At 38.5% G+C, this 12,613-nt stretch overlaps 1 protein-coding gene across 12 annotated transcripts in view; it reads right to left on the bottom strand.

Moving 5' to 3' along the window:
* The window catches only part of Ralgapb (Ral GTPase activating protein non-catalytic subunit beta), an 87,576-nt gene that overhangs the window by 19,490 nt on the left and 55,473 nt on the right, over positions 1-12,613 (bottom strand). For all 12 annotated transcript variants that reach the window (XM_037205401.1, XM_037205403.1, XM_037205402.1 and 9 more), the window contains 5 exons: positions 11,197-11,384; positions 9,313-9,419; positions 7,960-8,112; positions 6,911-7,120; positions 2,364-2,522 (listed from right to left, as the gene is read on the bottom strand). In XM_037205401.1, coding sequence (XP_037061296.1) covers positions 2,364-2,522; positions 6,911-7,120; positions 7,960-8,112; positions 9,313-9,419; positions 11,197-11,384 — 817 coding nt within the window. The remainder of the gene's footprint in view (positions 1-2,363; positions 2,523-6,910; positions 7,121-7,959; positions 8,113-9,312; positions 9,420-11,196; positions 11,385-12,613) is intronic.

Below are 12,613 nucleotides of genomic sequence, written 5' to 3'. Positions count from 1 at the left end.
TCTACATACCATGGCATGTGGATGGGCACAGGCACACAAATAGACAGGAAAATATGAGAAAAAATTAAATAGTCATTCTCACCTGGAGGTCAAAATGACAATGGTAAGCCTAGAGATATGTTTGGCTGTCACAGTATGATGGTGTTAATTATCTACTTGACAAAATCTGGGTAGAGAATCTCTCTCTCCTTTTTTTTTTTTTTTTTTTTTTTTTCCAAGACAGGGTTTCTCTGAAACAGTCTTGGCTGTCCAGGAACTACTCTGTAGACCAGGCCTGCCCTGCCTCTGCCTCCCTAGTGCTGGGATTAACGGCGTGTGCCACCAACCGCCCGCCTAAAATGGCCATATTTAAAGGCTCTTTTCAGATAACTGAAGAGCTCATCCATAAATCTCTAGTCATTTATACAATACTAATTGATGGCAACACCCTGCTCACACACCGGGAAAAGCAACAACAACAACAAAAAAAAAAAAGAAAAAAAACAGGGAAGTTATAGCCACTACTTCTCAGTCTATTGTATGTCACTGTCACAATCTTCTTTTGTACACAGAATCAATCTCTATAAGCATATTTGTTTTATTCACCCATAGCTCTCAGATTCTTTAACACTGATTAACTTATTTATTTATTGTGTGAGAGAGCCAGAGAGCAAAAAAGAGTGAGAGAAAGTGCAAGAGTGTGCAAATTACCACAGCAAGCATGTGAAGATCAGAACACAATTCTAGGAGTCACTTTCTCTTTCCTGTAGGTCTAGGGATCCAACTCAGACCACTAGACTTGGTTAACAGTAAGATCCTTTATCCAAGGATCCTCACACCGGCCCCTCCTTTGGTATTAGGAAACAGGATCTCACTATAGAACCCCAGGTTTCTTTGAAGCTTTGATCTTACACTGTAGCCTGGCTAGATGTGAAGTCTGTAACTAACTAACTTAGAAAATTTAGTCAAGAAGCAATAGGTGATTCAAATGCACCTTGCAGTTTACCACCTGCTAGCATCCATAAATTAATCTCCACTGACTAGGAAGAGAAAGGTTTCAGACATTCTTAAGAAGTCTCCAGAAACCTTTACTGTTTCCTGATCACCCACAGCTCCCAGAAGCTCAAGGAAACAATGGATTAGGCAGTGCCTCAGGGCCTGTGTCTTTTATAGGCAGGAGAAAAACTGCCCCATACTTTCATGTGAGCAACACCCTAGTCATACTAATCATATTTACTGGGGTTCTAATAAAATAACACAAAGTCTCATTGCTGGTTGCCACCATCCTCCCTTCTCAAAAGCTCCAAGCATATTGGCACCATGATGAATTTCATAAAGATGCAAATATTCTTTACCTCTGGAGAATTTATGCTGTAGTCAGTGTATATTCAGAAAATGCTGAAATGGCCTTGTCTCAGAACCTTAAAATCAGATTAGGTCTCTCAGGCTCCTAAGGCAAAATTTAACACCCCTGTTAACATGCTATAAGTGCTTCTTCAGGGTCTGCCTTCCCTTAGATAATTCTATGGCCTACTTCGTAGATCCTGTTTATCAGTAACCCTGGAGCCTACCAGAAAGCAGAAACTTAATGAGTGTGTGCTGAGTCAGTAAGAGAAGGAAAAGAACTTTCTCATGAACTCTTTAGCAGCTCACTAATGCACAATTTGAAACACTCTGTAACGCCGGTCAATTTCTACAGGGGTGGTGTATTAATTTAATGACTTAGGGTAATGATACTGCAATTCGAATCCTTTGGTCACAGCACCCTAACGTCTTCTGACCCTCTTCTAGTCACAGCCACCGTCTAGCCTGTTTCACTACTTACTTCCAACAGAAACTTCAGATCCCCTGCCATTCCTCTGACTCTCCATGCTCACCTACTTATACATTCCTTCTCCACCTTCTTAGTCTTTTCTGTAACCCATATCCAACTGTGCCTTCCTCCATCATGTTTTATGCTTTACCTCGGCTGAAATGGCTTAGTGTAGTTACCTGTAAGGAGAAAGCCTGCTTGCTGCTCACTTCTACCTGGCAGGAGCCCCAGGGAAGATGATCAGGAAATGTTGAAGACTGCTGTCCTACTCTGAAGCTTCAGGCCTCGCTCTGGCTCCCTGTGGCTAACCTTCAGCTGTTTTAGTTTCCTTGGCCTAGGAGTACAAATTCCTTAAGGAAAAGGAATCCACATCCACACTCACTCCTACCTAGCCATGCTTCTTGAGGGTAGAAAGGCTCAGGACACTAGGCTTCAGAATCATGAGCGTTCACTTTCTAGATGAAACAAGTCTTGAGCATAAATACAAAATTCTCATGTCAAGTACAAACTGCTGACATAAAAGTCTTGTATGTTTATAACACAGATGAGGGGGGAAATTCCGAGTTCTTACCTCTTGGTTTGTTTTCTGACCTGGTTTCATGTAGAAAATAAAAACTGTGTCAAAAGGACGACATGGCAAGAGATCCAGATACCCAATGTCATCAAAAAACCCAGGTATGGTAGAATCGAGTGCAATGAGGTGAGGAGGTAGACGACTATTTGCAGGTTCCTGTCACACAAGAGAGGAGCAATTGTTATCACCACATTACTCCAATTATAAATCAGCATTTACAGTTTCCATTCTAGGACAGTGTCTCAGTATAGCTTGGCAGCCAGGGTAGCCTCCAACTCACTATGTAGCCTTGGATGTCCTTGAACTTACACTCTTGCTTCAGCCTTTCAAGTACTAGGATTATAGATGTTTGTCACCACACCCACATTTTCTCATTTTAATAAAAAATAAATAAATAATTATAATGTAGCAGGAGTATAACCATGATCCTAAAGAAACTACTTAGTGTGTTTATGCTTCAAGTTATTATTTGCTTCAGACAACTGATGTTACAGTGTGAATATAATTTGAGAGCCTGTTTGCTCTAGAAAATATGCTTTACAAAATGTAAAAAAAAATTTTTAAGATTTAACTATTTTACATGTGTCATCTTGCCTGCATATATGAATGTGCACCACATGTGTGCCTGGTGCCCATGAGACCAGAAGAGGGCATAGGATACTCTAGAGACTGGAGTTGTTAGCAGCCATGTCGGTGCTGGGCATTCCTAGCTGTGTCCTCTGGAAGAGCAGCCAGTGCTCTTAAAAGCTGAGCCATCTCTCCAGCCCCTCTAGAGCTTTTTAAAATGTATTTTAAAAACTTACCCATTGCTCACACAGATGCAACACTACAGTTACTTTGGAAGATAATAAGTGACAGTTTCTTGCCAACATACTGTCTTAAATACAATGTAGCTACTGCATACCTTGGTATTTTTCCCCAATGAGAGAAAAGCTTAATTAACCACAGAAAATGATGGACATGAATTTTATAGCAGCTTTATTCATAACTGCCAACAGATATAAGCAGCCAAGATGTTTTTCAATAGGTGAATAAACAAACGGCTTATTAATGAAAATAAATGACATAATAAATCCTAAAAGGACATGAAAGAATTTAAATGCATTGTTAATAAGTGAGTGGAAAAATAACAGCCTGAGACTGCATTTACAGGATTCCAACCATGTGCCATTCTAGAACAGGCAAAACAACACAGGAAATAGAAGAGACCAGTGTTTACAGGGATCTGTGGTGGCAATGGGGACTCTGCACATGGTAACATGCACATGCCAATGCACGCATACACACACAACCCATGATATTTCAAGAACCTAAAAGTTCTTAAAAAATACAAAATCCATTAACTTTCCAAATTCATTTTTGTTTCATTTTTCTTCTAATCCCTTACCTTCTTTGATCTTGCAAAATAAAATTTTAACAAAACCAAGTTTTACTCAGTTTATGATTTCGTTGTTATTTTAGAAAAGCCACTCCCAGGGTGTAAGAATTACTCTTTTTCACACAGTAGAGGTTCTGAGCTTGATCTGTTAATATGATCCTTAAAATTCCTATCAAGGTTTGGGAAACACTGACCACAGATATTATCTTCCTGATACAAATGGAAGACAAGTCATAGGAGAAGATTACAAACAGTTCCATGCCAATTCAAGGCAGAGGTTTTCGTTTTGATTTTTAGAGATGAGGTCTTATGATGTTTCCTTGCCTGGTCTGGGTCTCTCTAAGGTGGCCTTGATCTCAGAGATCCACCTACCTCTGCTTCCCAAGTGCTGGGATTAAAGGTGTGCTCAGATTTTTGCCACTCAATGAATTTTCTTGAAATATAATCAGAGGGCTGGAGAAGATGGCTCCGAGATTAAGAGCACCAACTACTCTTCCAAAGGTTTAATTCCTAGCACCCACATGGCAGCTCACAACTATCTATAACTCCAGTTCCAGGGGACCTGACACCCTCACACAGACATACATACAGGCAAAACACTAATGTTCATGAAATAAATAAAATTAAAAAAAATTAATAAAGTCAGACCTCCCAGTTTTCCTCTTTTACTTAGAAATTGTGGAAGAGGAACTGTGGATGTTGGCATGCTGTAGATACCATGTGAGCAGTGTTCACATACCTGTGTTCTTCTGTTAAGTTTCTTCCTATAGCTCTTGCACAAAGTTTTTTTATTTTTTTTTTTAAGGTACATGTATTTCGTGTTAGTATTTCAGCTGCAGATGGAATATTTTCACATTCCTTGGGTTGTGTGCGTATATGTTTTGTTGTTTATTTATTTTTGAAATAGGATCTCACTATGTAGCCTCAACTAGGACTCAACCATGTAGACCAGGCTGGCCACAAACTCACAGAAATCTGCCTGCCTCTGCCTCTGCCTCCAGAGCGCTAGAATTAAAAGTGTGCACTGCCACACCTAACTTCACAATGAAGTTAAAATTTTTATTCTTTTATTTTGTAAAGTGTATGCATGCACCTATGTGATGGTCAGAGGAGAACTTTTGGGGGTCAGCTTTCTACCTCTGTGGGATCCAGGATCAAACTGTTTGCACAGGCCTTTGCACATGCACCTCTCCCAGCTAAGACATTAAGAGTTCATCAATCACATTGTACTTTGAGGTGGATCTTACAAATAGCCATTAACTTAACACATTTATTTTAAATATTTTATTGATGGTTACCCAGTTAAGAAGTCATACTCCCTTCAAACTGTCTCCTTTCCAATGAAATCTCTTATGTAGCTTATTTTCATTTTTATTTCTTCATTTTCCCATTGTAGTGTAAGATGTTTCCACAGGTGGAAATCTTCCTCAACATTTATTTATCAACAATGACTTTAGGGCAAAAGTTAAAAAACTCACTGTCTGAAAATTTCTCATTGTTATATACTGCCATACGGTCAAGGTATAAATTACCTTATTTTTACAAAAGGTGCCTCTAACTTGTTGGAGGGGCTGACACTTCAAAGACCTTTAAGGTATGGACCCATACCATGAATAAATTTGAGGGTATTATTAAGATCAGATCAATATTGTTCTACAAAATCTTGATTTACTTTGTTTGATGGAGTCAAATTATTTTCTTAGTAGTTTTACTAATATTTCCCAATAATCAATTCTCCTTACATTCTTTGACAAATCATACTAAGTTGTAAGAGAATTCATTTAACATGCTATTGACTCAGAATTCAGTTAGTATCCTAATACTTTTGTATATTTATTCATAAAATTGGTTTGCAGTTGTCCTTTAAAGTATGTAATATCTTATTTAAATTATTAGAAATATGCTAAGATTCATAAAAATAAACTTGTAACTTGCTAACATTTTCTTAAACTCTGGTAGAAAAATTTTTAATGAACATTATTTTCTTAAAACCTTAATTATTCTAAAATATTAACATGAATAGAAAAACTACACTCTCAGGAACAAGGCAATTAAAGGATTTAATAATTTTCATGCCAAATATTTTGATTTACTGCTTCTACTATGATAATTTACTCCACTAGGAATATCACAGATGATTTGTAGGCTGGATCTTTGTTTTGTGCCTTCCTTGTTTACTTCTATATCTATTGTTTTGTACTATCTGATCTTTTATTTTGCATTTATTTAATTTATTTGGAGATGGTCTCACTATACACTGGTTTGAAACCCACTCTGTAGACCAGGCTGGCCTCTAAGAAATTAAGCTGCTTGCTTCTGCCTCTCAAACACTAGGAAGATTATTAAAGATGTGCCATCAAGCCTGGTTCTTTCCTTTTCCATTTTAAGAGGTTTTATGTTTGCCATACACATCTCAAACTATTTTCTATATTATAAAATATATTCTCTTTACATACTGAAATCGAAATTGAACACCAATGTCTTTCTACTTTCCTAAAAAAAATTAAATGACCTATGGTCAGGTCAGTTGCACTTTTCAGGTAAGTTATCTACCTACCTACTATCTACAATACTAGGGCATATAGCCCCAGTCTATTTTAATTTTCTTTAAAGACAGGCTCTCACTATGTAGCCCAGGATGGTCTTGAACTTTTGTCTCCACATGATAAGCACAAGCTACCACGATTAGCTAATCTTACCAACTATAAAACATAGACAACATATAAGTATGGCTTGTGTTACAATAGTACAGAATTGGGGCTGAGGATGTAACTCACTGGCAGGGTGTTTGCCTAGCATGTGCACGGCCCTATATTCAATCCTTAGAACTATAAACCAAAGACCAAACATATTAAATTAACAGATGAAAATTTTAGAGTACTACAGAATTAGCTTCATTCTTTTAAAGAGTACCATGAAAGAGCCAATTCAGAGCTGGACTTATATCACTGAAGCAGTCCCTTCACAGGTGCCCTGTCCTGGAGCCCATATTGAACCCACAACAGCAGCTCAGAATTCCACTGACCTTCATGCAGAATAAGTGTAAGCTGGGTTTTTTTGTTGTTGTTGTTCACTTGTTTTAAACCTTTCTTCATTTTGATAAAAGTATTATAGCTCAGTGGTTAATTTGTGAAAACATTTATTCATAGAATTTCCTAAAAATTACCTTTAATGCCTCTAAGGACAAAAATCCAAAGTGAGAAAGGAAAAGGCGGGCTGTCTGGAATTCCTGGGCAGGAGGTGGAGGCTTACAATCCGTAACCGGGTCAGGGAAGCTTCTCTTCTGCAATTCTCCCTCGCTCTGCTGTTCCAGGTGTATTTCATAAGCAATCTGCTGGGCCATACCACTTCTTAATTTTTCATGCCTCTCTTCTAACTGAAATGAGTCAGATATTTTTAGAGGATTCCCTTACAATGAAGTTAAGTTTCTTTTAATTTTAAAACAAAATTAAAGTAAAACACAACAAAGAAAACGCTAAGTTTTATTGGTCAACAATATGTTTCAGTTAAACATAAGAGCATAGAATTAAACAAACATGGTTCAACGTTAGATCTATATCTGAAAATTCTTCCCCAGAGCCTAACCAATTGCTTCTTCATCTCCTGGCTGTAAAAGACACTAAAACTCTGCTCTTGGAGGGGCAGAGTTGTTTTCTCACTGGAGCCCTGGATGGTTATCTTCATCCAACAGAATCTATCCTTGTGTTTTAAACTTACCCATATGATTCCTTACCTTTTGGTCAATCCTATTTTAAAGTTTCACCCCCTCATATGTGAAGATACTTCTAAATAAACTGGCTTAATTATACAACCACCTCAACCTTAACTACTTAGATCACACATGAGCAAATGCTTCTGAGTCTCAGATGTGAACCACTTTCAAGGGTTGTATTTCTCTCCAATCCCAATCACACTTCCTGTACTATCAAAATGTATGCCTTTACTACCAGAGTTTGATCATGTTATCATATACTACTGAAACCTATTGTGAAGAGCCTAGGCAGCCAAAGACCCTGTCTCTAAAAGATGTTTAGTTCTTAACAACTGCCCAAATCTACACATCCCATCCTCGGACATGTCCACGTCCAGATGACAGAGACCCAAGTCATCTTCTGCCTCTCCTCCCTAACACTAAAGGCAATTCCTGACTACATATACCATCTAAAAATGTTTGCATTTATCCTTTTAGAAAGAGCTAATAGTAGCTTGTCTTACTTCTTCGGTGACAATTTCATGTAAATCTGGAATGCTCAAATCTGCTTTTACAAAAGGAATCTTGTCCACCTCTTCAGGAAATGGTCGATGTTTCACAGAATATTTAAATCCAACATCATTTTTAGGAACTGGACGAGGTTCTGGCACAAAAAGCTGTTAAAATAACACAATGACATTATGGATATTACACATAATCCAATAACTACCTGTGATGGTGTGTCTTCAAGTCATGTCCCTGGTCTGCTTTAATGCATCTATTTTATCTATTTTCCAAGGCATGCATATCACCAATGCTCAGCAAGAATCTGCACATGCTATACTAATGGTACAAGTAAGAAACCTATACACTATGTACTGAATTTCATTTTTCTAAAAATGTTTGTCAATTTATAGATTTCATGACTAATAAATAGCTTGCAGACCTCTAGTGCCCAGACCTCAGTCACCCACATTCAATTCTAAGTTAACGACTAAGGCAGTTTAGAGTTTTTTAAGAATCAAACTTCCAGCCTGGTGTGGTGGCGCACGCCTTTAATCTCAGCACTTGGGAGGCAGAGGCAGGCAGATCTCTGTGAGTTTGAGGCCAGCCTGGTCTACAGAGTGAGTTCCAGGATAGCCAGGGCTGTTAGATAGAGAAACCCTGTCTCGAACAAACCCCCCCCCAATTAATAATTTAAAAAGCAGTATACCAAATGCTTATTTCTTTAAGCTGTTAATTATATACAGAAAGAAAAGTGATTTGAAGAAAACTCAGTAAAACATGAACTATCAAACTATGGCTAGCTCTCACTGAAAAGTGACTACAAGTGATTTAACATTTCTTTTCTTATCTGAACTTTCCAACAAGCAGAAAATAGCCACATAATTTCAAATACTATAAAATATTGCAGTAAATTGTATAGCATAGTAGCTATTTTATACAATTATAAAAATGAATCATGCAAAACAATGTGAAACTAAGTCCTACATGTTAGACCTCTCAAATTTTTCCCATATATGACATGCATCTGACTTTTAAAGCTGCAAAGAAATGCCTGGGACCATTGTTTAGAATAGTAGTCCTTATTCCTAATTGAGCATCAGCATCACCAGGAAAACTTTGGAAAACTACCTTTGACTTACAGGTACCTGTAAGGAGTTAAGTAGACCTGGAAGTCTAGGTTCCTAAGATGATTCTTAAGTAAATTCATTGACAGAGGACCTTGCTAGGGATCAGAAACATGTAACCTTTGACTTTCTGTTGGTCTGTTATTTAGCCTTTAAATCACTCCCACACATGGATACACACACACGCACACAATCATATGCACCCATGTATATGTACTCTCGCATACACTGTAACTTCTGATGTACCTTCTGATTTGCTTTTGCTCCTCTGGGTAAAAGGCAAAGCTGCTGAGCCCAAGCAAGTCTTCCCGACATTCCCCGAACCAGCACAGTGACAGAGGGGAAAAAATCATCTAGAATAAAATGGATGTGTAAAAATTTTTACTTCAGATAACAACCACTTAATATACAACCTGCTATCCCGCAGAACATTTCATGATCAAAGCCCCAGCACGGTGCCTCCTCAACTGCAATGCCACAGCTAAGGTCCATGAGTTAGTACTACCCCACTCTGTACCAACCACTCCACTTTACTTTCCTCACATCCTCACAGACCTCTACACATATGTTTTGGTGAAATGGTATCTATCATGGCAAACACTCTTAAACTTCCAATGTTGAAGAGAACTTTATGAAAGAAAACAGGCTGGCTATGTGCAGTGTTGACATACATTTGCTCATAGATTGGGGTCCTGCAACTACAGGCAGACACTGTTTCCTCCCAGCGGAAGTTCAGGGATGGAGACATGTAAAAATTCAGGATCCTTTTTCTTCCCTTTCTTTGTCTCCATTATGGGAATTAAAGTGGGTCAAACGCTCTCATTTCTTCTGTTATTAACTATTTCAATAAACAAAATGTTCTTCACTTATAAAATTATTCTTTATTTTATTTTTGTAGACTACCTATGCAGTAAAATTACTTGGAATAAGAGTAAGGCAATCCTAAAAAAAAAACTTGCAAGAGAACCCAGAAGCTTAAAGGGATTTGAAGGATTCGAAAGGATTTTGCAGGCTGTTCAGCAGATGGCTTAGGAGTAGGAGGGTGGTGGAATACTGAAAAGAAGGCAGCAGGGAGAGAAAGCCAGGCAAGCCTTAGCTCTGGGGTAAAGAAGGTAGAACTGACAGTGATGAATAGTGCCATTCTATTTCATAATATCGTCACTAACCTTAACCATAACATGATGGAAATAGTATCCTTCTATTGCTATCAGAGCTAGGTCTCTCTTTCTGTAGAATTATGACATCCTGCTTATAGTCAACAGAAACTGTACAGGACTCTGCTTACCTTTGTGTGTGGCTTTAGTCAGTGAGGAAGTCCTACTGTGGTGGGACAACAGAAAATAGTATTGTTTGGAAAACCTGAATTTGAATCCTAGTTATATACTTCTCAAGTTACCCTAAGCAAATCACACACCCTCTGTGAGCCTCCTAACTGTGGGAGAGTGCATGTCTTGTCAATAAACAATCACTGAAGTTTTTTCAGCAGATCACATCTACATGCTTAAGGATGAACACTATGGTGCAAGGAGGGCAGTGGTAGGGCAAGCAGATTTTTGAACTGCCAACGGGGTATCACACCAGGTAGAAAGAAAATGCAACAAATCAATGTAAGAAATTAATAAGGCCTTGCATTTAGATATATTGGGAGGAATACAGAGGGAAAATTCAAGAGTCACTGGGGTGGTAGAGACACTGAGACTAATGATATAAGGAAGGAACAGGAGGAAGAAGTGAAGATGACTTCTCAACTTTCTAGCCTGTGTGGGTAGTAGTAACTGAAACAGAACAATGATGGGTGAAGGGAAAGGGATAGAGAGGCAGGATCCAAGGTTCACAAGGAAAGACAGAATGGCAATGATTTTTATAAATAGTAAAAATAAAATATCGCACTAAGGTAAACTTTACATAAAAGTTGAGACACTTTGCTCTTTCAAGCACACATAAAGAATCTTTAAACAGTTCTACTTCATTTGCACAGTCTATTTTTAGACCTGTTTCTCAGTGATGTTATCCTATAGCTTCAAGTCTTTCTGACAAATAGTTATTTGGAATTCACAGTCTTTGCTTCCCTGAGAGAACTGAGAACACACTGTTTGAACAGTAGAGAAAGCTAAGAGTGCTACAACTTACTCTGCTCATTTCCAAGCGGTTGCTCCAGCATTGCCAGGATGACACTGTTATCCAAGACAAAGTACCGGAAACTATGCTTGTTTATGGTTGGCAGCCTGGAGTATTTGATCAGAGTGGTCTCATTCACCAGACTACAAGGAGAGGCAGGACCACTGGGTGAAGGAAATGCGCCAAGCAACTGCATGATACTATGGAGAATGGAATAAAGAACAATTAATTCCCAAAGAAAACTCTAACTTTACCTCTTGGATCTATGTATCCTTCTGCTCCTCTGAATTAAGTGAACACAGCTATGCTTCCTGTTCACAGGTCAGATTTATTCCCTGTGGCAAAAAATACCCTGGCAGGCTGGGTAGAATCTGTACCCCAAGAATGAAAGGCCACTCTCCCAGATGCAGGGTAACAATAGCCACAGCTTTCAACTGTCCTAGGAACTGCCCTCAACAATGAATGCCTCACTAAGGACCACTCTTCTTTCTGGGACAGGCCACATCCAACACCTGTTTAGTGCAAGGTTCCTAGATCCCAGTTCCCTCCCAGCTAGAAAGAAAACTCAGGGTCAAGTCAGCTTGAGCACTTTGCTGCAACTGCCTCTATTGTCCTTTGTTAAGAAGCCAAATCCCAGGGCATGCTGCCTTCTTCCTGCACGTCCAGGACTAGATAGATCCTCATTTCAGGTAAGGAATCTGAGGCACTAACAGTTAAATCTCAAAACTGTCATAAAGAAATCTATGACACAAATACTTTATAAAGCAGAGTTCCACTGATCAAGACTTACCATTCAGAAATGTTTGCATGTGTATACAAGGTGTGTATACACTTATGCACACACAGAAATAGAGAGAATAAAGATTTATGCATATAAGCAATGAATTTAACTCATCTAGTTCTTTGTGTCAAGTACTGTTCTAGGCACTTTGTATACATTTTATCATATAGTTTCAAAATAACCATATGAAATAGATACCATCATTATTTCCATTTTTATTACCCTCATTATAATAAGAAATTGATGCTCAAATTTTTACCATGTAATATCAACATGGCCTTTCATGTGCACCTCATACAGAAAACTATTTCTCAACACATTTGTGTTTATCTGTACACACATGAATGTGTGTTGCATATGTGTTGTATGCATACATAGGGTGTGCATATATGGAGGACAAGAAGTGTCCTGTTCTATCAGTTCCTACCTTAATCCCTGGAGACAATGTCTCTTAATGAATGTGGCACCAGGCTAGCAGCCAATAAACTCCAGTGATCTGCCTTCCCTTTTAGCACTGAGGTTCCAGGTAAGAACACAGCCACGTCTAGTTTTTCACATGGGTACTGGAGCTCTGAAGTCAGGCACTCAGGCTTGTACAGCAAGTGCTCTTACTCACTGAGTCATCTCCACAACCCTTGACACCATTTA

Source organism: Peromyscus leucopus, chromosome 4 (genome assembly GCF_004664715.2).
Source record: "Peromyscus leucopus breed LL Stock chromosome 4, UCI_PerLeu_2.1, whole genome shotgun sequence".
Lineage (NCBI taxonomy): Eukaryota > Metazoa > Chordata > Mammalia > Rodentia > Cricetidae > Peromyscus > Peromyscus leucopus.
Note: the sequence above shows the minus strand (reverse complement) of the source record. Positions and strands in the feature narration are given on the sequence as shown.